Source organism: Amphiura filiformis, chromosome 16 (genome assembly GCF_039555335.1).
Source record: "Amphiura filiformis chromosome 16, Afil_fr2py, whole genome shotgun sequence".
Lineage (NCBI taxonomy): Eukaryota > Metazoa > Echinodermata > Ophiuroidea > Amphilepidida > Amphiuridae > Amphiura > Amphiura filiformis.
This window is the reverse complement of record NC_092643.1, coordinates 59,117,943-59,145,459: the sequence shown is the minus strand read 5'-3', so window position 1 is coordinate 59,145,459 and position 27,517 is coordinate 59,117,943. Positions and strand designations below refer to the sequence as shown.

The 27,517-nt window shown below is 37.0% G+C and overlaps 1 protein-coding gene across 1 annotated transcript; it reads left to right on the top strand.

The window, feature by feature from the left end:
* Nucleotides 1-113: 113 nt before the first annotated feature.
* On the top strand, nt 114-27,079 carry LOC140136273 (uncharacterized). The gene is made up of 18 exons (XM_072157995.1): nt 114-230; nt 9,806-9,953; nt 10,257-10,379; nt 10,976-11,154; nt 12,322-12,605; nt 13,764-14,172; nt 14,779-14,880; nt 15,382-15,478; nt 16,001-16,278; nt 16,986-17,270; nt 17,529-17,664; nt 18,230-18,406; nt 18,766-18,889; nt 19,595-19,736; nt 20,665-20,793; nt 21,353-21,547; nt 22,305-22,477; nt 23,674-27,079. Exons 1-18 carry the CDS (start codon nt 213-215, stop codon nt 23,780-23,782), a joined length of 3,108 nt encoding a protein of 1,035 aa, XP_072014096.1. The 5' UTR covers nt 114-212; the 3' UTR covers nt 23,783-27,079.
* Nucleotides 27,080-27,517: the final 438 nt, after the last annotated feature.

Below are 27,517 nucleotides of genomic sequence, written 5' to 3'. Positions count from 1 at the left end.
TAACGTAAATATAATATTAAAATAATAGTTGTAGTGTGAAAATAATTTTTCAGGAGTAAAAAACGTTATTGCATTTTAATATTCTTGAGGAAGTGCGCAAAATTCAAAATTCATAAACAGCTGAAAAGGGAACGGCAATCACGCGAAGCGTATGATCAGTAGCAACATATTTTCATGATTTTGGCGTATTTAAATACATAATCAACTTGAAAATGGATCCAGTAACAGAGGTAAATTTGTTTAATCTTGTCATGACTTTGTTAATTTTTAATTTACGGTAGTTTAATAGAGAAAAACGATAAAAAATAATTGCTTTGTAAATTCACGATTTCTCAATTTTTGATCATGCACTGCACTCGACACACAGGATCACCGCATGCCTGGCTGTGCATGACTCACGTACTCAGTCAGTGTGTGGCATGTGGTTAATCTGGTATGCAAGGTGGATATTGGATGCCAAGTTCAAACAAATTTCATCAACCGTTTCGGTTTTAAAATTATAAATACTAGCGATCACCCGTCTTTCGCGGTCAGCAGAGTCTTTCACAAGCGAATCAAGCCTGCCGATACGTCTACTGTTATATGCAAAATAAAAAAATAAACATGTTTCACGTCCCTTCCCGCTTCCTTTTTGAGGTTTCCTCAAATATATTTTATTTTTTGAAATTCAGTTATAACTTTTCAAAAAATGTCTAGGAAGTTGAAATGCTTTCTATAGCCTTGAAATGTTAAGGGGGTACTACACCCCTGCCCAATTTTGTGCCTCTTTTTGCATTTTTCTCAAAATTTATAGCCCATTGGTGACAAGTAAGGTATGTATATGACAGGGGCAAGGACTACAACTACTGCACTGGAAATTTTATTTCAGCACATACAACAGTTGCATGAGTTACAGTCAAAAATGAGGGAAAACCAATATTTGATCAATAAATCAATAACTACTCGTCTTGAGTTGCTGAATTTTCAGTGCAGTAATTGTAGTCCTTGCCCCTATAATATACATATCTTACTTGTCACCAATGCGCTATAATTTTTGAGAAAATGCAAAAATAGGCACGAAATTGGCCAGGGGTGTAGTACCCCCTTAAGATACAAGAAACATTTTAGGAAGGTTTTGTGATCATTGGAGGGGGTGTAACTCTCAAAAGAACAAATAAAAAAGGGCCTCCTTCTTTTTCCAGGCATTATTGTATACGCTAAAACAGCTCTAAGTATGGGTATTTACACCAATTTTGCGATAAAAAATAGAAAATAAAAAGCCCCCTCCTCCTCCTTTTTTTCAAAAACCCGGACGTGAAACATGTTTTATTTTTTACTTGGCCTTACAATACTACTCATGAATATTAATGCAACACACTCACTTCCTGTTAGCAATCGATTGAATGTTTTCTGCATGTCGATGACATATGGGCAGCATGCTCTCACACACGGCACACATACATGTACAAATAAAATTAAGATATTTTGTATTTATAGTTATGCGCATTGCAATCGCCAACACAAGGTCTGAGGGATGATGAGACCGTAGGCCAAACCCAACACACTGAATCTCACCTATACATAGTATAGGTGAGAAAAGGAATAATTTGCCCGACCGGGAAAGCAGCTGCTTCAACATAGTGAGGAGACCAGTGGATCCCTAGTGAGCAAAGCGGAGTGTCAGGTTCCACTGATCTGGCTATGGGAAGCGAAGTGGGGCCTGTGAAAAGGCACCAAGCGCTGACCCGATCGCCCAAGCAACCGCTTTCCCAAAACAAAAAGAAGATAACAAACTCTGAGCTAAGAGCGCCAATGAGGGCATAGCTAAATGGGAGGAGAGGGCGGGAAGTAGCAGCTAGAAAACTGAAGATGCTAAAAATGGAACAGTCAATTGTGGAATCTCGACAATAGAGGGCGACAAACGTAGGTAGCCACATTGAAATCGGAACGCTCCTTCGCCTCCGAAGGAGGCTAGAACGGGTTGTTATAGCGCGTAGGTGGGTACGCAGTGAAGTCGAAGGAATTTGTTTTGGTCTTTGCGTACTGAAATCAACAATCGCGCCTTCGCATTGAAGTACGCATTGCTATACACCATGGGTGCTTTCTTCAGAGCGTACTGAAGCTAAACGCACTCAATTTGGAGAATTTACGTGTTGCCAGTGAAATTTGCCAAGTAATTTGATTGATATGTAGGCCCAAGGCTAGACCGTGTTTTGTTTGTTTGTTTTATTGTGGTTATATTGGTTTTGGTTACGTTTGTTTCCTTGTTTGTTTTGTTTTTGCTTCTCCTTTTTTTTTTTTTTTTTTTGATTCGAAGCATAATTGGAGGAAATATGCATTTTAAATTTTTTAAATTTCAAAATGTTAAAACATTTTGAAATTTAACACATCTTTATAAATTATTTATGCAGTGTTTTGTAGCTTTTTGTGGTGATGTTGTTGTTGGGTTTTTTATTTTATTTATTTTATTCGATTCTTTTTGTGTGTGTGGGTTTTTTTCATTGCTTGGTTGTTTGTTTTTGTATGCTTGTTTGGAATTGCGTGTTTTCATTTTGCAAATGCGAAAAGCATTATACGTCAAAATTTCAATCATTTCAAAAAATTCAATCCAAATACAAACAAATCACGAGTTGCATATTATTATTTCAATCGAACTTTTCAATTAGCATGATTAGTAGGCCATGCTGCTGATGATGTGTGTCATAGCAATCATTCATATTTTGTACTTAATTTTTAGGCCTAAAATATTTCAAATTCGCCCCACCCCAACAAAAAAAATTGAATGAAATTCATAATTGTTCCTACTCATAGGTCGATTATCATGTCAATATATAGATATTTCAAATAAAATGCATATTCGTCGTGTAAGTCTAATTCGTCCACTATGTTCCATCCAGCGTTGACTGTGTTTGTAGTAGTGATGTGGTCGGCACCGTTTTTTATTGTCGACATGTCGATATAATTCAGTATACCGGCGTCGACAGTGTGTCGACATAAAAAAACAATTCTAAAAAAATTCTAAAAAAAAAAAAAAAATTTTTTAAATTTTCAAAAAATATTTTGGCCAGAAAATCAAGTTATAGGCCCAAACTGACTTGTTATTCAAGGTTGAAACCAGAGAAATACTGCTACTCAAAAAAAAAAAAAAAATGCCAATTTTTTTTTACAAAGTGGGAAAAAGTTGTACATTTTAATTACTTTTGTTTCTATTGAACAGCTAGCAATGCATACTAATTCAATGTGTCCCTGACTGTTCAATAGAAGCAAAGGTAATCAAAATGTACAAGTTCATCCAACTTTGTAAAAAAATTGGCATTTTTTTTTTTTTTAGTAGCAGTATTTCTCTGGTTTCCAACCTTGAATAACAAGTCAGTTTGGGCCTATAACTTGCTTTTCTGGCCAAAAATATTTTTTGAAAACTAAAAAAAAAAAAAAAAAAAAAAAAAATTTTTTTGTCGACATGATTTTTTGATGTCGACATGTCGGCATACGTGCCGACGTCGACATTATGTCGACATAAGGCATGTCGACCACATCACTAGTTTGTAGGCCAGTGTCCGATTTACAAATTTTTTCCTACCTGCACTGGTGCATGTAGCCCAAAATTTCTACATGCACAGCAATGCACCAAAATTAAAGCAAACATAAAATCACATTGAATCACGATCATTGTCAGTTAAGCTTGTAATAATATTCCCGGCTCCACTGTCATTGTCATTTTTATGCCGATCACTCGCCGATTTCTTAGCCAAAACACTGGATGCTGTGGCTTCATCTGTTCTAGAACTAGTCGCCGACAAGGTGCACGATTTCCAGAATGATGCAAGTGTTTTTTGAGCTATTTCCTTTTTTGCTGGACATTATTATGATATTTTCCGTACGTAAACAAATATTTCCCACGGTTTAAATTCTGTTTCTTTTTTTTCAATGAAATGAAAATGACAGCTTCTACATGTGCGAGGGTATCGGGAATTGGTGGATGACATCACATTACGCTAGCCCCTCTAAGGGAAGTCATAGTCTCGGACCAGACTGTAGGCCTATGTGGCTATCTCGAATGTTCGTTAGGATCGACAAGTATCAGACCGACGCAAACTGGCTGTGTAGGAGACTAGGGAAGTCAATGAAAAAAAGTGACAGTTCTCACGGGAATTGTCAATTGCGCCAGCCCTTAAATGAAGTCAGGATATTGCGCTAAAAATAGATTGGGTTTTTCCAAATCGGACTGACTGCTTGTTTACTTTTGTATATTGCCTTGTCATATCGCTGGCGCTAAAATCGTACATGCACGCGTGCAGGCAGGTAGTGAAAAGCTGCATGCACAGAGGGAATGTTACATGCACTGGTGCAGGTATGCAGGTGGTAAATCGAACACTGTTGTAGGCCTATATTTAAAAAATCATAATTGTTTCGCGTTCGTTCGGTTTCGTTTAATAATTTTGTCAAAGTATTCACTCTAAATTTCAAGGATTTAAAATAAATCCTAAAGGATTGTGATTAGGGACAATCAAGTATTAGATTTGAAGATTAGATTAGAGTAGAAAATTGGATTTGACTACATAACTAACGAACTTTATGACTTTTATACAACACTGATGGGCTATTCCAAGATATTAGATTTGAAATTAAATCTTACAGATTTAAAATTAAATCTTTAAAAATTAAAATTAAAATCTATACGATTAATTTTAAATCTAAAATTGATTGGTCCCTAATTACATTTATACAATCATTAAGGGGTACTACACCCTGCCCAATTTTGTGCCTATTTTTGCATTTTTCTCAAAATTATAAAGCATTGGTGACAAGTAAGATATTTATATTTTAGGGGCAAGGACTACAACTACTGCACTGGAAATTTTATTTCAGCACAGACAACAGTTGCGGAATTACAGTCAAAAATGAGGGAAACCCAATATTTGATCAATAAATCAATAACTACTTGCCTTGAGTTGCTGAATTTTCAGTGCAGTAGTTGTAGCCCTTGCCCCTATAATATACATATCTTACTTGTCACCAATGCGCTTATAATTTTTGAGAAAAATGCAAAAATAGGCACAAATTGGCCAGGGTGTAGTACCCCTTAAGGATTTATTTTAAATCATTGTAATTTAGAGTGTATGCATGCATGTGTTACTCATTGCTCTCTTAGGCCTACTCATATTATGATCTCCTTTGCCAAGTTCGTTACATTTTTCAAAACTTAGGCCTATACATACGCCAAAGAATTATTTTTAGGCCTATTTAACAGAATAAAGTTATCACAGTTTGCTCAAATTATGTCTATACACCAAGTATTATACTTAATTTAAGGTGGTTCTGTTTTAAACATATTAATTGAGTAGGGCAGAGAACACTGATCCATATGCCTTTTGTTTGAAGCTAATCGGACATACGGTTTTCATAATACATACATTTTAAATGTCTTTGTATTGTATTGTTTTTATCAATAATCAATACAGTTAATGAGCTAATATGACTTGAAAGTGCTCATTAATATGTAATTTTGCCAATATTTTGCTAAAATCCAATGCATAAATGTTCATAACATTTTTATTTAACAGAATATTGGTTTCAAACTTGGTCAAAGTGTTCCTAATGACTTCCAGATAATTTATGCATAATTAATGAGCTAGCCGCCCTAATTTGCATAATTAAGTAGCATTTATGCAAATTAGCTCATTAATTATGCAAATATGCAAATGAGGGGCGGCTTCACTATATAATACATTAGAACATATTAGAAACACTTTGACCAAGTTTCAGGGCAAAAGTATGCAAAATAAAAGTACCATGAACATTTATGCATTGATTTTTAGCAAAATATTGGCAAAAATTACATATATAATGAGCCTTTACAGTCCTTTTAGCTCATTAACTATATTGATTATTGATAAAAACAATAAGATACAAAGAAAATATAATTTGATGTAGTATAGAAACCGTATGTCCGATTTGCTTCAAACAAAAGGCATATTGATCAGTGTTCTTTACCCTACTCACTTAATCTGTTTAAAACATGCTCAAAGCATATCCTTATTTCTAGAAAATGCATCCAATACCACCTTAACATGCTAAATTCTTAATATTTTAGCATGTTAAGGTATAATACCCTAAATCTTACTATTTTAGCATCATGTTAAATTCATTCTTATTAGGCCCATATACTCACAGCAGAGGAGAGATCTCTCCCCTCTGTGGCCCTACTTATAAAATGCATTTAGGCCTAGGGCCGATATAAAACAAAAATGAATCACGAAGACCAAATAGTTTTCAGTGAACATCGCCAGCATGCCACAGAACGAATTTGAACGGAATTTGAATAAAAAATGCATGATTTTCTTAAGCTTTAATAGACCAAATTAATTTGAAGGAATTAGTAGGCCTATACAAACAGACAAAAATATAACTACGTAGTAGGTCCTATAACAAAATATTTAAGTATAACAATAACCCCCCCCATAAATTGTTTGCAAAAATCGAAAGGTGAGATGGTCCTAGAGCCGTGATTTTGCACCTGTTTGTCCCATTCCTTTCGCTGGCATTTTATTCTATTTACTTTGTCTTGATTATGCAATATTTATATATAATATACCGTATTTGTCTTTGTAATTGTATATGAGCCAGTGATGAAGCATAATAAATAAATAAATAAATAAACATGCACACAAAACACATCAAAAAGGAAATTAACAACCAGGAATTATTCAGCTCTTTAGTGAAAAGTGATGGGTTGAAATTGAAAGAGCGGTCGTGAAAAACGGTAGGCCTACATTTGCCATGTTTGCATGCCAATGCGGAACTATTTAGGCTAACACCCATCCACAGTCTTTTTAAGTTGTGCTGATACCATACAAGATTTCAAGCTTCCCACACTCCCCTTCATTTGTAGGCCTACTTAGCTAAATTTCTTGATCGATCGAAACTCGAATAGGCTACAAGTTCAATTATCTTGCCATTTGACAGGGAGGCTGCAGTTTTGCCATTATTTTGACACACCAACGCGAGAAATACTTCGCGAATTCCGCTAACACCGTGTGGGCTAATCGCAATCCCAACGCGAACGTTTCCGCGGATATTACGCACTCATCTGAGCTGGGTACTTTTTGGTACCCAGCTGCCAAGGACGTTTTTTTACGTCAAAAGGGCGTAACGGATGGTTTGACCAATCTTTTGTTTCTTGCCAATTTTGTGTTCAAATCATAATGATTGCCTAAAAACAGCATGTATTTGTAAGAATAACATCCCAACAAAAAAGAAAATGCCTTTGAAGTTTGGATTAAGACACAAAAACCTATGAAAATCCGCCATAAATGCGGACAAAACAACTGAAAATTGATGGCACTTTGTACCCTTTTGGGTGAGAGAGGTGTCACGACGCGGAATAGCGCGCCTAACTTCATCAAATAAGCGTACTTTCCTATCTACGCTTACGCTTTATATCATTGGGTAGCCAGAGGGGGCTCTGCACTGCTGAACAATAAAGCAAGTTAGCAATACTAACTTTCCCTTATAGTTATGCGCATTGCAATCGCCAACACAAGGTCCGAGGGATGATGAGACCGTAGGCCAAACCCAACACACTGAATCTCACCTATACATAGTATAGGTGAGAAAAGGGGAATAATTTGCCCGACCGGGGAAAGCAGCTGCTTCAACATAGTGAGGAGACCAGTGGATCCCTGGGTCAGTCCATATCAAATCAACAGAATTTTCAGCAAGTTCCACATTGACCCTCTTGGAATTAGCTGATATGCTCATGATGTGTTCCCAATATGCCAAAATGAAGAAATCCGGCGAAAAAAAAATACAAATATTTTGGTTGCTAAGGAACAGCCCCACCTAGCAACCACCAAATTTGCCATTGTTATGGACCTTTTTACCCCTTCAATATTTGGGGGTCATTTTGTCACATAAATTAATGCAATGAAGACCCCAATTATATCAATTATGTTTGACCCATATGTCCTCTTCACATTTATGGGAAAAAGGGAAAAAAAATATGTATCGTTTCTCCGCAGGGGGTAATTAAAAAAGCATTTTATCACATTTAGTAATTTAAGATGGTACATTCAAGGTGCTTTAACCCTATTAAAGAAGTGCTTGATGAAGTTATTTTTTGTGGCAGGCTAGAGCACAGTGGGAGTACTCGAGAGTTACGAAGAAAAAAAAATCCTGAAGCGCTTCATTTAGATGAACAGCGCCCTCAAAGTTGAGATTTTCCATTTTTGGCCCTATTTCAAGGGGAAATTTGGGCCTGTGGCACTCCATCTATTACTCTACTTTTTCATGGTTTTAGTAAAGCAGGCAGTCTATTTTCAAAATCTATAGTGCTCTGTTTGTATATTTTTGATCTAAATTGATTTTTAGGCCTCCGAAATCTCCGAAAAGCATGCAATTTCCCCATATTATAGAGCATATAGGGGTTTATTATGGGTTTTCTATTGCCTGTAACTTTTTCAAACGGACTCAGAAAAGTTTTATATTAAAGGAAATGGTAATCTACCATGAGAGGTTTGGATTGCTGTGAAAACAAGCGGTCACAAATTCTATACAAGGCTTCCGAATTCGACAGGTTTCAGTCAAAATGCATTTTAAATGCAATATGCATTTTAAACGCACCATTTTTTTAACTCATTTTTTTAAGTCACTCTAAATTTCTCACCATGCTGACCTGATTTAATCCATCTTAATCCATCTATTGCAACACAGGATGTTTTAAGTCATGTTCATACAGGCATCATGAACCTCCCAAGGTTTTAAACCTCCTAATATGGAGATGATATTATCCCAAGTTACTCTGAGTTGTGTCCACATGCGTCGGATACCATACAAAGTGACTAGCATTGTGCTGGGGTGAGAAACAGGAATTGACTTCATATATATGTTTTCTGGTTGAAGTGGCATGGATCATGCTCACATAATACAATCATGTGCAAAAAAAGTCTTGGAATGAGGTTACATTGCATAATTCAATCCATTCAATTCCATAAATTTTTGGCACCAATCTAAGTCCATTTCAATGGAGGTCATATAAGGTGTCATACAGAATATGTTTTTTATGTGTTTTAGAGGCTTCTAAACTCATCTATGATAGTTTGTTGAAACTTTTTTTTTTTTTTGACTTTTGGTAATTTTGTCAAAAATCGTCTCATTTTCGGCCATTTTCAGCTCGCTATTAGTAATATTAATGGATTAAATATCAGTTTTGTGACTATAATTATTAAAATTAGTCCCAAATGTGTTCTCTTTTCACACACAAAAGAAGGAAAATAGTTAGTGCAATATTACTAAATTGGCCATTGAAATCCCATGAAATTCAATTTGATTGATAAAATCTCAACTTCAAGGGCGCTTTTCATAAATGTTATAGAATTTTTGATCGCTTGTTTTCGCAGCAATCCAAACCTCTCATGGTAGATTACCATTTCCTTCAATATAAAACTTTTCTGAGTCAGTTTGATAAAGTTACAGGCAATGGAAAACCCATAATAAACCCTGTATTCTCTGTGATATGGGGAAATTGCATGCTTTTCGGAGATTTCGGAGGCCTAAAAATCAATTTAAATCAAAAATATACAAACAGAGCACTAGAGCACTAGAAGGGGCAGAAGGGCCACCCTAACCCTGTTTTTATGATGTATGTTGACAAGGCCCCTGCAAATCAATAAGAAGGGCCTCCCTCACCAAATTTTGAGAAAGTCCAGATGATGATTACATGTTATTTATTTTACTTGGCCTTAAAATGCCTAGATCCAAAAATAAAATTGATTGTGTATTGCACTGTAAGTCTATTTATAGTTGTTTTCGTTTTTGTCTACAACAGAGACTCTTAGAAAGAACAAGGGCAAGAAGAGAGCAGCTTGCCAAGAAGATGTCAGAGAACAACTCCTCCCCTCGTAAACGGAGAGCTCCATTGGCTGAGAACAACTCCCAAGACAGCACAGATTCATCTGAAGATTCAGTCAAATCACGTAAGAAAAGATCTCAGTTAATATAGAAAACTAAAAGTGCAGTTTAAAAGGAAGTTCCCTTCCCACAAAACAGGGCTATAGAATTTTGGCAAGAATCCGCAAATTCAATAGTCGCATAGATTCTCAAAACAATTTTCTGTGTGAATCAAACTTTCATGCAGCAAATTTATTTTTGTGTGTTTTATGTGGTACCATATTGGTAGTCAAGTCAAGTTGAAATCCATACACGCCCTATGAAGACATAACATTTTGTGAACAATTTAATAGGGATAATCTCCCATGTTTTATGTCCCATCTTTGCAGCATCACCGGTGAAGACCAGTCGTCAGGTGAGCATGGAGATCCACCCGGACACACCGGCCATATCATCAGTCAAGTCACGCATGCAGAACTTGTCTCAGCAGAGAGCAATGTGGGGTAGCACAGGTAAGGCCAAATAAATGTTTATTTTCAGTGCGCAATATGTTTCATGTCAGGGGGACACTCAATCTTTCATTGCTCAATTTGAGTTTGTGAACGGGAGCATTCACCCCAACTGAGTGTCTTTGGAACGGCTGTGGAGGACCTAAAAATGAGATCCTTGACTGCCGTACGTATGTACCTGTGTACCACCTTTACATGTCACTAGTGCCCCTCAGTTGTCTCTGATTTAGATTCTGCAATTAAAGTGTCACTCACAATTCTACCAGCAACCAAGTAACCTGGTTCCCATGGTCCTTGAATTTGAAAACACCTTTTCAATGCCTTGAAAGTCCTGGAAATTAGCACACGGTCCTTGAAAGTCTTTAAAAATTGGAATTTTACCTAAAGTATATATAATTTTGACCAAATTTGGGGAGTGGAGAGGAGCTGTCACTTTCGTTAATATGTGCAGCGTGGATAGCCGCATCATGATTTTTGTTGTGGTAAGTCCTTGAAAATCATGCTTTTGGACCTTGAAAGTCCCTGAATTTTAAAGGTTTCAAGGTGCGGGAACCCTGAGTAACTTTCCTGAATTATGACAATTCTCTTTCCATTTACAGAGGGTCAAGAATTGGATTCCCCAAAGAACGTCTGCGCTCCGAGACCCAAGATGCCATCACCAAACCTAACACCACTTTCTGTTGTACCTCAGGCAAGGAAATCAAGGTTTGCAGCCCTGGCGGCCAATATTAATAACTGGGAGGATGATTTGGATCATCCTGTACACAGAAAGGCAGAGGTAGGTACAATGAATTTGGGATGAGATGAATACATGCATTGATCTCCTCTACATTTTGTTTGCTGCAGACAGTACCCTAAAATTAATCACAATTAGGATTTTCAGTGTAGGGCTACATTTTTCCATAAGAAGAAAGGAGTAGAAAGTCAAAATCTCGATATATTATGTGTTTGGGATACACAGTTGTTAAGCCAGCGAGCAAAACAGATTCCAATGTTGATATCCGTAAATTTATGAAAACCAAACCTTGTTTAACCCCATGAGAACTACCTGACGATTGGCCAAAATGAATATTGTGTCCAATTTTGAACCAATCAAGGAGAGTATTAATAAGATCATCTGCAAATGCAAATTTGACCAATAGTTTAAAGCCTAATCATAATTGGCAGTTGAAATGATCATTTCAAGTAATCAACCAATCAGAAATGCTGACATTAAGATGACCAGTAGTGTCCATGGGGTTATTAGGGAACAACATCGCCTTGAGGTATCATGCACTATAAATAATAATATCAGTAAGCCCCGGCAAAAAACGCAATCTCGGTTTTCTCGCCGCAATTCTCGCTATTGAGTAATTATCTCGCTTTTACAAGCAATAAAACAAGATGTTTAATGCCGCAAAATCTTCCGAAAATTGTTGAATTCCATGCCGTGTTGACAATTCATGTCATCAAGTAAGCTTAAATGTACTCGCCAGTGTGTAGTTTCAGTGCTTAATTGGTCTCTAAAATGTCATGTCAAGGTAATTGAATACTAAATTATAGTAGTTTATTGTAAAATTTATCAAACTGAGAAAGGATTTATAATGTAAACAACATATCAAGGTGGAAATAATTGAATTTCTGTTTACGTTTTTCGTCCTTCGATCGTGAGTTGGGCGCCATGTTTACATACATTGGACTGCTTAGACTCCCAGAGGGCAGTATTTTGCTTTATTTAATTTTTAATTTTTGGCGGCGATTTTCCGGGAAAATCTCGGTTTTAAAGCAAATTTGGGGTAAATCTCGCTTTTTATTTTTTCATATCTCGTTTTTTGCCTTTAAAAATTGTGTTTTTTGCCGGGGCCTAAATATCAGCCATTTATTGATCAATTAGCATTGATTGCTTTAGATTGAATACTAACTGCAGCAAGAATTTATACCAAGTTTGTCTTCATCATTTCAATAGGAAAAGAAGCCAGTTCGGGTGTGGCAACCACCAAAACCTCGTGAGGAAACGGCTCCCTCACAGCCCATCCCTGCCAAACGAGCCAATATTTCAACACCAACTACCAGCACAACTCAAGTCAGTACACCCAAGCAAGAGAGCAACACCTGGGGATACCAGCCTCCGACGGTGACAAGGGCACAACCGACCATCAAGAGTCCAGTGAAACCGAGTCCTGTGAAGGAGGTTAAGAAGCAGGTAGAGGAGACCGCTATTCCTGTAGCTCCAGCAAGAGCTTGCATTAGGTATGAAGTTATCCATATATCACCTTCAGAGCTATATTTCACCATGTTAAGATCAGTGCCTAAAGTTGTAGAATTACTTATGTGAAGGTAGCTTGGAAAAAATGCTTGAACTGTAGAAAATGCTTGCTTTATCTCTGGTTTGCAGACTGGCAGACATTGGTGTATTAAACCAGTTTTATAAATGCTTGACTGTCTAGCTAATATATCAGTGGTGGCCAACCATCGGCATGTAGGTCACATGTGACCCTTGCACATCGTCATCATCCCTATATCTTCGTGTCAAAAATTGCCGTGATAGTACAACAAATCCTCTTGTTTTTCAAAAGCTACGCATGGCAATTTTGTTCGAGATAGGCCGAGCGACTCAGGCTAAGCATACCATTTACATGATATGAGATATCACACAGAACCTGCCGCATAGTTTCTATTCTATGATTTGTGCATGATGATCAGTACCACATTATGGTGTTGCCATTATAGAAAATTCGATTTGTTGTCAGGAAAAACGCAGGTTTTGTTTTCAGTACACTAACTCGAAAAGCAATACACTAATTAGCGGGGCCTTGCTGTTTGCTGTGGATATGTTTTACTGCATTTTATAAGTAAAAGTTTTGAAATCCAAAGTAAAAATTGTAATATATTCAACTATTTGAGAAATGAATTATACAAAGGAACCTGTGTAAGATCCAGCTGCTGTATCTATAATTCAATGTACATTATCGACTTTCTTTATCTGCGTCAATAATAGAATATCGATTTCAATCGAATTGAATACATGTCTCCATTTTGAGTTTGTACTACACCTCAAATTATTTCAATGCTAAATAGCCAATCAGATAAGGCATGCCTCCTTTTCTTGCATTTGGTGAAATACCAATCGCCCGTCGCTCACCAACGGAGTATTAAGTTTATATTTATAACACTGGCTGTCGACACTGTGCCTTGCCGATGTCAATGCTGAATCTGTCTCTTACAAAATATAACATCAAACAAAAGTATGCAGCCATTCAACCTCTGAAATTTGCAAATAGTGGCCCTCTGGTCCAAGACGGTTAGACAGTAGACGCCTCTGATAGAGAATAATTTGTTAATAATATTGATAATAGAATACAATAATTATTTGCTTTAAACGCTGGAATCAACTCATTCATTTTACAGGTCTATTCCAACCGACAGTCCTAAACCCAGCCCCAGGGCCGCCTCAAACAAAACAGTCAACTTCTACGGTGAAAAAGTCACCCTGCATCCCGTCGCCAAGACCTCCAAAGCCGAGAGCACTCCAGTTACTGTAGGAGTTCCACGTCAAGTGGCAGTCGCTCCTGCAAAGCCGACCACACCCACTAAGAAACAAGCGGCACCACGACTGACCCGAGAGATCAGGACTCAGTTCAGCTCTACCAGCAGGGAACGTATTGTTAGTCCGGTGAGGAGCGCATCCAAACCGAGCGCGGTGTTGAGCCCAACCAAGCAAGAGCCAAGAATTGGTGCTCTGGCCATGAGCATCCAACAAAGACTGAAGGAACATGAGAGGAACTGGCAAGGCAATGATATTAACAAGAAAATACAGGTATGTTGGGAATTTTTAAATAAACTACTACGCAGCAAGTTGTGTGGAATATACATAAAAAGCAAGTTAAACAGTAATTGATTGATGGTATTGGAAAGACTGTTGTTATAAGCCTTGTATACATGTGCCTGCTTTCTTTGATCGTTCGGAATTTTTAGGCTGGCACTGTTTTCTGTATGATTTTGACAAATTCCTTGTTCAGTCTGGATAACATAATTTATAATTAAAAATGCAAACTGGTATGAGGAGACCTGTTTGGATGACCTTAAAGAGGAAGCCCCGCCAGAGCAGTTCTAGGGTGAACCAAACCTGCCTGGTTATCAAAATAATCAGTGACAAGGTTTTCTCTGAATTTGACAGGTACTAATTGATGTTTTAATGTTATTGCATCGATTAGCACCAGTCATATTCAGAGTGAATCTTGTCACTGATTAATTTGATAACCAGACAGGTTTGGTTCACCTCAGACGAACTGGTCTGGTGGGGCTTCCTCTAGTTGTAGATGAGTAATTGCTTTTGCCCTTGCCATAGTCTCAGTACTATTTTACTTGGTGAAGTAAAATGTTAATCAGGATATATTTTGTTGGTAATTTTATTTCAATACAGGAGGAGAGAAAGAAGGAGATGGAGGTTCTACGTATGAGATGGGAGTACCCGAGACCAAGACCACCAACACCTACATCTGATCATGAAGAGGAGGAAGAAGAGGTAAATTAATGTAATAAATAAGGATAGTGGTGACACATACCATATAGCAGTCTGGAGATTAGAAACTGTGGAACTCTGATCAATGCTGTAAGCAGATCTTGCCAATTTCAAGCACTACTTTTGATATAAAATTGGATCGATTGAACTCATATTTATTGGCCAAGCTATGAGTTTTGAATACGTCTCGTCTAATATTTTAAAACTCATAGAGCATCCAATTTTGTCATTATTATGTTTTGGATCCAATCTTTACAACACTTTGATTCATCAAAACATAATAATGTAATAAACTAGTCATGTTTTAATTTATACTCATGTCTTCTTGATATTCTTGGTATCATATTTTACATCAAGCTCACACAGACATGTGGAAGAACAATTATATTGAACATGTTTTTGAACCCTGTTTGAATAAAGATGTGATTATTAAGATCTATCAAAAGGTAGAACCCAAGATTACATTCATTTTCAACATTTTTGATTTGTTGTTACTCTGTACAGGACGAGCCACCGCAACCTCTACCATCTACCAACCAACATGTTAGCTTGCCAGTAGAACCAGAGGTAGAGGAGGAAGAAGAGGAGGAGGAACTGGAAGGTTGGTATTGGTTGCACTTTATCCCTGTAAGGTGTATAAGTATTTAATTATGGCTTGTTTATAGATGTACATTTACAGAGAAGAATGGCATTCTCTTGTCCGTGATGAGCGTACACATCATAACCACGGTAGTAGGGTTCTGATTGGCTGATTTAATCATCCCACCATCATAATAACAGACTGGTGGTAATCTGATTGGCCGATTACACGTCAAAGCATCGTTTGGCACAGCAGCTGTCGTGAAGGGAATAAAAAGCCGCTCCTGCGTGTGTTGCTCATTAACTGGGTGCATGCGTCAATATGTGCGGTTCTTTTCAGAAAGCTAGTGCAGTAGCATTGGTGAACCTGTGAAAGGTGTTACATTATTAATCTTATTTCTGTAGTTGGCATAAAAATAAATTTACACTGGAAGAAAAAATGCTGCATTTGCAAATGTTTGGTAAGGGAAAAAATGTGTGTACTTGTCCAACGATATGTGCCCCTCAATTTATGATTTGCATGAATTCTATTTTCTCCATACAGAGCAAACTCCTCCAGTAGAAGAAATGGAAGAAACAATGGAAGATGATCAGGAGGAAGAGGAGGAGGAGGAAAAACAGGTCGAGGAGGAGGACCAAGAAGACATGAACATCACCGACGTCCTGGGTGACATCGATGAGCTGATTGATGAGGCAGAGGCAGCACTCCAGGAGGAGAAACAGAAGAGTGATGATGAAGCCAGAGAGGCTGAGAAGAGGAAGAGAGAAGAAGAGGAGGAGGAAGAGGAAGGAGAACAGTACACTTACAGTGACTTAGATGAGGTAGGTAACAGGTGGAATTGATTACCAATTCAACAAATCTTCCTAATTCCTATACCTTTGTTCAGGAGCCAACTGTTGTTATTCCATGATGAATCCACACTTACCGTAGCGTATACATGAACGTAGGTTAACAGAATCGTGCTGGTGCGTAAGATTTGTCATGCCTGGAACCTGTGTTACACGCTTACAATTTGAATTCAATATTTTGGAGGTAGCGGCTAAACATTGCCCTTTTCTTGGTGATATGAACAGAGATATCACCAATTTTCTTGTAAGGTTGAGTGGCAATGACTACCTGGCGTTCCTCATGAAATAATCATGTGAATTAGATGATCTTCAGCTTGTTTTTATTATTGAAAGGGATTCAATCATGTTTCACTGTAGTTCATCACCGTTTAACAACTCACGTCCGTGTGATTTACTTTGCTCTGGCAGCTTTATTGAATCCCTAATTCTCTCCTTGAGTTGGTTAAGAATTGAAAATCCTTGATCAGGATTAGTATGTGTGTGTACTGTGTTACTCTCAAGGCTATTTTTGATAGGTCTAAGTACTTTGAAACATGTGCTCTGAGGGTGAACCCTCAGGACCCAACTTCCACAGTCCCACTCTGCTTCTTGACACTTGTATAATGAGCTCAGTGTATTTCAGTGTACAAAAACATTCCTACGTTGAACTTCATTAATTATGTGTAATTTTAATCTTTCAGTCAACAACAGAGCAAGTCACTCCTCCACCCACCAAAATTCCACGCTCCTCGTCTTCCAGCAGCGAGAGCAGCGAAAACGTGGACCAGTCATTAATGTACAGTGTCGAGCGCTACCGTAAAAACAAGAATCAGGAGACCCCTGACGTGAAGAAGATTGTTAGGCGAGAGGAAGTGAGAAGCCCAGAGAGACGGGCAATGATAGCGGTACAACAACAGGAGCAGCATAATCCCATGTATGATACGCCTAGAGCACAGCCTCAAGTGTGTCCCAAACAAAAAATCAAGGTGAGTGGGTGTGCTATTTTGTGTCAGGTGTTTTAGGGGCATTCATTTTCAGGGACACTGGCCAAACACAACCAAGGGCAGTAAGGCCACTGAGGGGATTTTTGGCAAAAGTTTGAAGGACATTGTCGTCAATGTGATCTGTTTATTTGTTGGTTTGATGCTTTTGGATGTTAACTCCTGCCACTTGCTTGTGTGTCTCAATACAATTTTCAATGTATGTTTGACTTTGTTTTTTGGTGTATTTTTTTTAATAATCAGGCTTTGATGGAGGAAGTTTCAGCCCAGCAGAGTATAATCCACCAGACCACACAGGCTCTCAATTTGATCCACTCATCCTCAGAGTACAAAGGCTCCATGGAGGAGGTTGAGGCAGAGAGATTATTGCTTCTTGCAGGTAGGTATTTGGAAATTGTGGAGAAAAATGCTTGTTTTCCAGATCAACCTCAATCTGGTTAATATTTAATGATTGCTAAAACTAAAGCGCATTTTACACTATAGTCACTGATATTTGACATCACAGTTTTCCAAATCAGCAAAAGAGTACTCTACCTCATTCCGAGTCAGAGTTGCCAATCCCAAATTACACTATTCCCCACACAAGTCTTTTGTTTTAGGCACTTAACTAATATAGTAACTAAAATAACTCTACAATGTATTTTTTTTTTTAAATGCGAGGCATAAAGAATTCTGTGCAAATGCAATATGGGACGCGATCTCAGAGAAGGCGCATCCTTTCAGAAAAGAAAATAATCTAAGGATATTTTCCTGGTTTATCAACTGTTTTTAAGCAACTTAAGAAAAAACCAAATATATTCAGAAAATCCCTTTAATTTAATTATGAAGAATGGTCCTACACATCACCTTTTGCCAAATGGTGATGAGTAGATTGACAAATGAAATTGCCAAAGCTATGCAAGTATTTAATAATCGCACCAAATAAAAAACATTCACCATTACAGCTCAAAGACGACACGCATGTCTGAATGAGATCCAGCGTCTCAAGAATCCACCTGCCAAACAAGGAGTGCTAAGGACATCAGAAGGAGAAGAGATCATTCCATGCAGCGGATCCGTCACCATCCAGGATATCCGCTTGCCGCTCAAGACAGAGTATGTGCTCAATCAAGGATCAAACAGTAAGTTATGGGTTATCATTAGTGGTTAAAGTCAATCTGCATTTATAAAAAGCTAACTGAAACAATCCTACTCTGAACACTCTTTTTTTGTATTTTATCGCAATTTTTTTTTGTGATTTTGTCAAAAACTGAACATTTTTGTTTAAATCTGTCATAAATCATGTTTCCATAGGATCACTTGACTCATTCATTCCTTGGTACAACTCTTTCTTTCTATCAAATTTATCATTTGATTTCAAGCTTTGTGGATAAGTGCTAACATGATGCATGGGATTGTATGGAGTGCCCCATTCACTGGTCTATTTTTCTTTTATTATTTAATAGTAATGATTTCTTAATACTTGTATTTTGCATTTCAGGTCGTAACTGTCACTATTACATAGTGTTGTTGAGACAGAGAGAGAATGTGATTGCTACGCATATGTTGTCTACCATAGATGGCTTGTCTGGAGACTGTCTTCCTTTCACTAACATGATTGCAATGTAAGTAGTATGTATGTATACGTATGGATTGAACGTACAAGCACAGGACAACCCTGCGCATGTTTTCCGTCAAGCGAAGACTATGCACACAATTATCCAAGTGTGGAATGTATACTATGCGCAATGGTTTTCAATCACCATACCGAGGAAATGTATCAATTTTTTTTTTGTATTTGATTGTCGTAAACGCAAATTACATGCAATCATACAGGGCAACCATGGACTAACCAACTAACGGGAGACTTGTAATTTAAAGTCAAATGCAGTTTTAAGGGGTTTCTAGTGTAGTCTACTAGTCTACATTTCTCTGTGTGTCCACATTTGGAGGTGTGTTTTTATTCAAATGTCCGCGATTGGCGGTAAGCAAGTACGTACCTACACAAACACACACAAAAGCATTCATCAGATTTGTACCAAATCTTAAGATAGAAACCAATTTTATGATTGCAAGGAGTAAAAGAAAAAGGACAGCAGAATAAAGTTCTGAGTAATTTTATAGTATCTTTTACAAATTCGAGAAGCAAATCTGTTAGAAATGTGAATCTTCTTGAATGCAATGCAATTAAAATGTGCATTTGTGTTTTACTGCAAGTTCCTAAAATACAATGTAATGAAGTGTGTATCGGTGTTTATTTATTTGTTTCTTTATTCCATTTACATTTTTAATATTTTGTTTTACATACTTTTCATAATTTCTCTATCTAGGAACAACATTGACAGCGACTTTGTCGTTGAAGTTGGCATTTTTGAGATGTACATCAAGCGCAAGATGGATGGACACGGAGAGACAAAATCTAGGAGCAACTTCCTGAATGCCCTCACACCAAAGAAATTGAAGAGTATGAAGGTAAATGTGAACTGAACTCATACAACTTCCTGGGGTTTGATTTCACTCAAGATGTTTTCGTAATTTACCTTTTTAGTAAATCCAAGCCTTTGTATTTTTAAGCCTGAATAAGTCATGCTGATGCGCACATCGTTAATACTGCCCATTTACCATGCGCAGAAACAAGCTGTTAGAGATGTGTGCATTGGCATACGAATTATAGGGTTAAATCGGAAAGCTTGTGGGATTTAGCGAAAGGTGGATTGTACAGGGATGTATTGTGCATGCAATCATATTTGACTGGCTGACTTTTTGCACGCACATATGTGACCATCCTCCACAACTGAGCCCGGATGTCGCCAGTGCCACTATTGAGATATGCTCCATTGAACTTAACAATAAACAATAGGAAACAGGATTTATCGACTGTTTTATTGATTTTTCACTACTTAAATGTCAAGTACTATAGACATGATATACAAAATTTTAAAGCTAATTTCAAGCAGAATATTTTGGTTGAATATCTCAAAAATGATGATTGGCGACTTCAGGGCTCAGTTGTGCTGGATGGTCACATATGGTCTTCCAATGGTCTTGTTCTGCATGCACATTGCGCCTTGGGCACGCAGTTGTGATCATGAACATACTATGTACAATACACTGGTGAGAATGGTTTGTCATACTTGTTGACGTTGCAAGGGTGAAATTGCATCAAGCACAAGCAGATTCTCAATCAGTTAACATGTTTTGTGTAGATGCTTCACCGTTTTAGATGAAATGTGTTTGGTGATGCGCTTGTATTGAAAGTAATCATTACCTTCACCACATGATCAGCATTTTCTTCATGTTGGTGTCAACAGTTATGGTTAAAATCTTTGAAGCCACAATAATAGAACTTGTCCGTGTCACAATTTCTTTCCTAACTTGCCATTTTGTCCAATTTCTTCAGAATACCAAGATGCCACCTGTATCCAGTCCAGGAGGTCCCGGTGCCATCAGAACTAGTGCGTTCACCTTAGTAGGCACCTCAAGGTTGTCCCTGGCTAGCAGCAAAGTCAGCAGATTCACACTTAGCAAGGTAAGAACCATGATTATAAGAGTCATTACTTGTGTGTTGCTCATGGAGGGAGAAATGCTGTTTAATGTTTGTGCTTGTTTGTACTGTGTGCAATGCATTGCATCAATAGACCATTTCAGGAGAAAGTTTTACGAAAAACACAGATCTTGCGAGACCATCAAAATATATTCAACCAAAATAATTTTGGTGATTTGGACGTGTAATTGACCATGCTGTCGCCAGTATGCGATTGGTAGTGGTGCTTTGTTTACCGCACGCGACATCTTGCTGAATTAAAAGTCCGAAGATTTGTGTTATGGGCTGTTGCAGTTGAAATCCACACACCCCCTATGGAAGACATGACCTTAATCTTCCACACAAGGAATGTGAATTTCAATGGGGTTACCTGAATGGGGTGCTTCCATTTGAAATCTACACCCCACTGTGAGGAAGATTAAGGTCATATCTTCTATTTAAGGGCTGTACAAAGGATTTCAACTGGAATTAGTTCAATGCAAGGTGCTTTTCTGACCCAGGACTAATCTATTTGCTTGTATTCTGACATTGTTCTTCCACACAGGTTCCATTCAATTCCCCTCTTGAGGGCAGCATTCATCTCAAGTTGACATGCCGTACCAAATCCAATGTAACTCATCGTGGCTGGCTGACCATGTTTGATGACATCAGCGGCTATGGGGCGTGGCATCGTAGATGGTGTGTCCTTAACAATGGCTTCATCAGCTACTGGACATTCCCAGACCAAGAAAAGATCAAGGTGATTTATTGTTTGGGCGCTTATTAGTTTTGGGATATTGCAGCAGTATAGAAATAATCGTCACATATCTGCCACCTTGTGGGTACAGGCCTTTTTGGATGCCTTCATATCATTCAGTCCTTCTTGTACAAACGCAAAACACAGAGCAAAAGCATGATAACCGTTGCGTGATGTGTTGTGCATAGTGTCAAAATGCATGTACATGCAAATCGATTTGTAACCACAAGATGGCAAAAGGCTGAAGACCTCTATTAATAAATTGCACACTCATGTGTAGTTCTGAGTTAAACAAGCTTTTGGCTCAGTGAAATGAAGTGGTCATATGCTGCTACCTCAAAACATTTTAATAGGCCCTTTCCTTTAATTGTAAACATTTATGTCACCTAGTTTATAGTGTATCTCATCTCAAGTTGAGAGTAATGACAGCCATGTTGGATTTCTCAGTGGCAGTTTTGAATCGCGCATGCTAAGCTATGAACAGGCATAGAAGGGATATTTATCTGTATGCTGGCGATACAACAGCGTGAACGCAGTGATGGCACTCTCAACAGCACTTAAGACGAGACAAGACTATGTTGCAAAACTATCACCAAAAATGTTGTAAACAGACCCTATATGAATGCACACTCCTTCAAGGTAATGACTCGATCATATTGGTGCAGGAGCGAGGATTTCAAAAAGTACATACCAAATATATCTTTCCTACAGTGTTCTGGGAGTTATCAATAACAATTTTTACCTCCTCTATTCTCTATAGCCCCCAATTGGCAGCATAGATCTTCACACCAGCAGCACAGAAGAAGTTGCTCCCATCTCCCGCATCCTATGTGCTCGTCCTAACACCTTTGAGGTAGTGACATGCAGACCGGCCAGCAAGTATGATAAAGAGACACTCGTAACCAAGCCAAGTGATTCTGTCACCAGCACAATGTAAGTTATCATATCTCTTGTCAGGCCTCTTTTTGCCTGCATCATAAAATTAAAATGCTGCAAGCTATTCTATGACACCGGTTGTAAAAGTAAAAGTTAGTTTGGCAATTCTGTTGTGTAAGTTTGGGCCCTAAGCAGTAATGCTATTATGATCCCCCTCCCCCAAAAAAAAAATCTGAATAATTTCCAATTTAAGTAAAATAGTTCTTCAGACTATTAAGGATCAAAAATCTAGAGAGTACAATTACTGTTGGGGACAAAAACCAAGAGTCAAGTGAGGAACTTAAGAGTAAAGAACTTGGGGTTAACACCATCACTGCGTAATATTTCAATTCAGCCTGGCCTTTATTTGTGGGATTGATCTGATTAACTACAGGTGATGGAGGAAGGCATGAAGTTCCTGTTTTAAGAAGCGCAAGTTATCAACTCTCACTTGTTAGGCTCCTGTGTAAAATTTGATTTTCATCATAAAATCAACTTTGTGTATATCATTAAGGGGGTACTACACCCCTGCCTAATTTTGTGCCTATTTTTGCCTTTTTCTCAAAAATTATAGCGCATTGGTGACAAGTAATATATGTATATTATAGGGGCAAGGACTACAACTACTGCATTGGAAATTTTATTTCAGCACAGACAACAGTTGTGGAGTTACAGTCAAAAATTAGGGGAAACCAATATTTGATCAATAAATCAATAACTACTTGCCTTGAGTTGCTGAATTTTCAGTGCAGTAGTTGTTGTCCTTGCCCCTATAATATATACATATCTTACTTGTCACCAATGCGCTATAATTTTTTGAGAAAAATGCAAAAATAGGCACACAATTGGCCAGGGGTGTAGTACCCCCTTAATTTCAGTACAATCTATGTTCCCAGACATACTGTTGTACTGAAAGTTTCTAAAAGTTTCAGGCAAGAAAAGAAAGAGAACAATTTTTGCCAAACTTTCAATTAAAGTAGGTAATGGGGCTACGCTTCCTGCACAAGAACAAAAAACAAAAAGTGTCCGTCTAGAGATCGGAAAGTTGTGGGTTCAATTCCCATGCCGGCACATTCCTTGCTTTTTTGTTTTCAAGTTTGGTTATGTGCCAGATGGGATTTGTGTTTATTTGTTGTCTTGTTTAATTGTAACACTTTGGGTTGGTAAACTGTTCTTTCTTTCTTATCAATTGTTTTTCATTATTGCTATTTCAGGCACCGTATGTCAGCTGATACAAAAGAAGAGAGAATTGAATGGATCGATAACCTGAACACAGTCTTGCTGGATCTCAGGACGTGGAACAAGGATCCAAGATTCAACTGAGAGAGGAAAGGAAAACCAAACCTGGACTTGATTTGTCAACAACTTACAATACATTGGGTTTACTCAAACTAAGTCCCTGGAAACAGTGATTTAATGTCCGTTAGCAGATAATCCCAATGTGAACATAATTGGTATTATACTTTGGTTTAGTGGTCTGTTGAACAGATGTAATTTGGGGTCTAGATATTTAGAGACTTTGAATGTTTTTGGTAATTCAAAGTGGCCCCTGCTGTTTAAAGATATTATAAACAGTAATGCGATCATTTTTTTTAATGAAGATTTATGCATACCACTAAAAAATAAAAAGCATATTTATCACTTTGAAAGATGTTTTTCTTAGAAGAACATGATATTTACAGACTTAGTAAATAAGTATATATCCAAACAGTTATTGCAGAAAGAATTTAAGGAAATGTTTTCTAATTCCATAGAAGAAAACAATGTTTATAACACTCAATATATTAGAATGTATCTAATCATTGCACATTTACCATAATATAGATTTTGCATGCAAATAATAGAGAATTTACATTCTGGCATTAGTTTTTGTCTCGAATAATTTCAGTTTGTATTTATACATTATAATAAAAAAAATTACAAATTGAATGTATAGGTATTTTTATGTAATTCTTGGCCAAACTGGAAGAACGTACCTGTTGCTTCCATAGCGTACTAAGCATGTACGCAACAATGTTCTGGACTGCATGTGTTTATCGCGGAGCTACAAGCGTGCTAAGCAGTCCACCTAGGCCAATACGTATTTAAAATACCTATTGTTGATAATATGTTTCCAAATTAATTTCCTATTGTCCATTAATAAGTTTAAAGAGAAAGTTTTCATTGAATATCACACGGGGTTAAGGTTTTAAAATTAACCAATAAAGTGATAGGAGTCTGGTTTAGGTATGTATGAAGTGTTGACACCAAAGTGCAATATTGTGAAAGGAATGCAACCATTTTGAATGAAAGAGAAAAAAGGTTGAATTGATAAAGATTGTGTTGAATCTATTCCAGTAAAAGAACTTTGTATTTAATGTTAAAATGTCTTATTATTCAATGGCTAAGTGACAGAAAGACTTGTCTCCATTAGCTTAATTGTGTGTAAGATTACCTGAGATAATGCAGGAGTTCACACAATGAACAGTGCGTGGACACGTGTGTTGCATAACCTTTGGCATATCACAGGCATTCATACACATAGGAGTTAAATCACTGATAGCACACTAATCATCCACAGGAGTGTGATTTTTAGTACACCTGTAAATTTCAAGACTGATTATGATTTTAAAATCATAACAAGGTTTTCTAAGCTCATTAGCAGCAAAAAATGCTTTCTAAAGAGCCCAGAAAAGCTCAAATCCAGTGAGCTACTTGCTGCTATTTTCAGTAGATGGCAATTTGATGCTATCTTCAGTAGAGAGCAATTTGTTGCTATCTTTGGCAGATAGTAATTTGCTGCTATCTTCAGTAGATAGCAATTTGCTGCTATCTTCAGTAAATAGATATTTGCTGCTATCTTCACTAGATAGCTATATACTGCTATCTTGAGTATTCTGCTCTCTGCGCTCTATTTGCTCACGGAATTGAAAAATTCAGGTTTTTTTGAGCAAATCAAGTGGTATCTCTCTGTTATAAATGGAGATAAGTCTTTCTGCCTCTGAGTCTATGATATCATGAAGAGTGTTTGAATGACCAAAACAACATTTTTGTACAACAAAATGCTAATGTTGTTAAACCATTTATATTCAAGTATGTCCTGTGTACAAGGTGGACAAAATACTGAATTAATACAATTTGAACTCTGAAATCAATATTATAACTTCATTTTATATTCTACTGTAGTATTTGTGTCATGTATCTATTCAAAATGATGGGACTTAATATAAATGCAAGCCCATTTAAATTTTACATGTGGTATCTATTCTATAGTTATAAATAGATGTGGATAACCTTTTTGTTGGTAACCATGTGGAAGAGCCGAGAGAATTCACTTTTGATGGACTTGCTGCTCAACTTTCTTGGATTAAACCAGGGTCTGTATTACGGTTCCTGGTTATTACAACGGTTGATTATATATTGATTAACTTGCAAGCAATCCGATACCATCTTGAACTTAGAATTTGTATTGCAATGTGGATACCATTGTGAGATAGTGTTTGAGTTGCATTGCGTTATATATTATTAGTGAAACTACACCAAAAATCTGTTTTTGATAATACCAAGAACATGCAATTTTGACCTTAACACTTTGCTTTGCACTAACCATGTCTCAGTGCTAAAGTCATGAGCATTCTTACGGTTCTCCACTTCTATTAGACAGTGAATATTTGTATGTAGATATGTATATGAATATAACCCATATACCAACTTAGAATACTATAATATACCCAAATAGTTTAAGTTACTTTTGATTACAAAATAATCAATGGAATGATATTGTTTTGGCATTTTTCTTCTCACAATTTGTAATTTGTTGATTTGTTTATTATTTTGGGGACATTTTGTTTACTAATCTGAAGCACCGATAATGCAAAATAATTTTTTCACTAAAGTATTTTTCAGAATTTTGGCCAGTGGGAATCAAAGTTTAGCAAATGATGAAATTCATCAATTTACTTGTTGGTATAATTAAAGACCGAATTAACAAGACTAGTTTGTGTATGACGTCCAGTCAACTAGTCCAAAAAATGTCGAACTGCGCAGGTAAGCAACCAATCACGCCGTGCCTTTGCCCTGACGTCCGACACAAACTAGTCTTTTTAGTTTGGTCTTTGATTATAGATTGTTACGTTTTAGTTTTTGTTACGCCAAACACGTTCTATGCATGTCTCCCTCTACTATGATGTTAATTGCTTACATTTTGATTTGTGCTACACATAGTAAATACAATGCATTTTTTTATATCTAAAACCAAACTGGTGATGATAGATGAAGACATAGAAAGGGAAAGGTCATCTTTTATGTACAGGGATTTAGGGACAGTAACAAATTTTCTCTTTTTTGTTTGCCAAACAGCAAATTTATGAAACAAAATATTGGCCTGTTAGCTCAGATGGTAAGAGCGATGGTGATGCAATTCCAAAGGTCCCAGGTTCAAATCCTGGACAGGTCATGAAAGTTTCCAGTTTGCTGGTTGAATTTATGTTGTAATCATAGGCTTCCTATGATGTAATTGTGAATGAAAATATATTGGTCTCACTTTGATAATTGATGCTAAGTAATATCTAAGTAAAATGAAATTTAAAGATTTAATGAGAAGTGTTGTATATTGCCAGAAATAAACTTTGCTTAATTTTACTTTGTGCTGTAAAATATGATTATTTTGAGTGTTTTCCGAGAACTTTGAGGGAGAAATAATCTGTTACGCAATCAAGGCAATGAACAATCAGAGCTGTCAACTTGTAATACACTTTTTTTATTTAAAAAATCCCTGTTTTGTCTGAGAAAGAACTGTACGGTTGGAAACTTAATGGCAGAGTCAAACATAACTAAATATTTTTTGAATTTTGAAAATTTACTGTTTCGTTTCTGAAATATAAGAATTTTACAAAAATACTTGTTTCATCTGTACAATGTATTCAAATATCAATCAATGATCTGTATCTGGAATACAAGCAGTAAGCAATAAGGCATCCATTGTCATGATTGTTATTTAGTTGGACTCCATGGAATGGATTAAAAATGCGGTGTTATTTTCAAATGGTTATTACTCAAAAAGTAAGCTGGGCTCAAAAA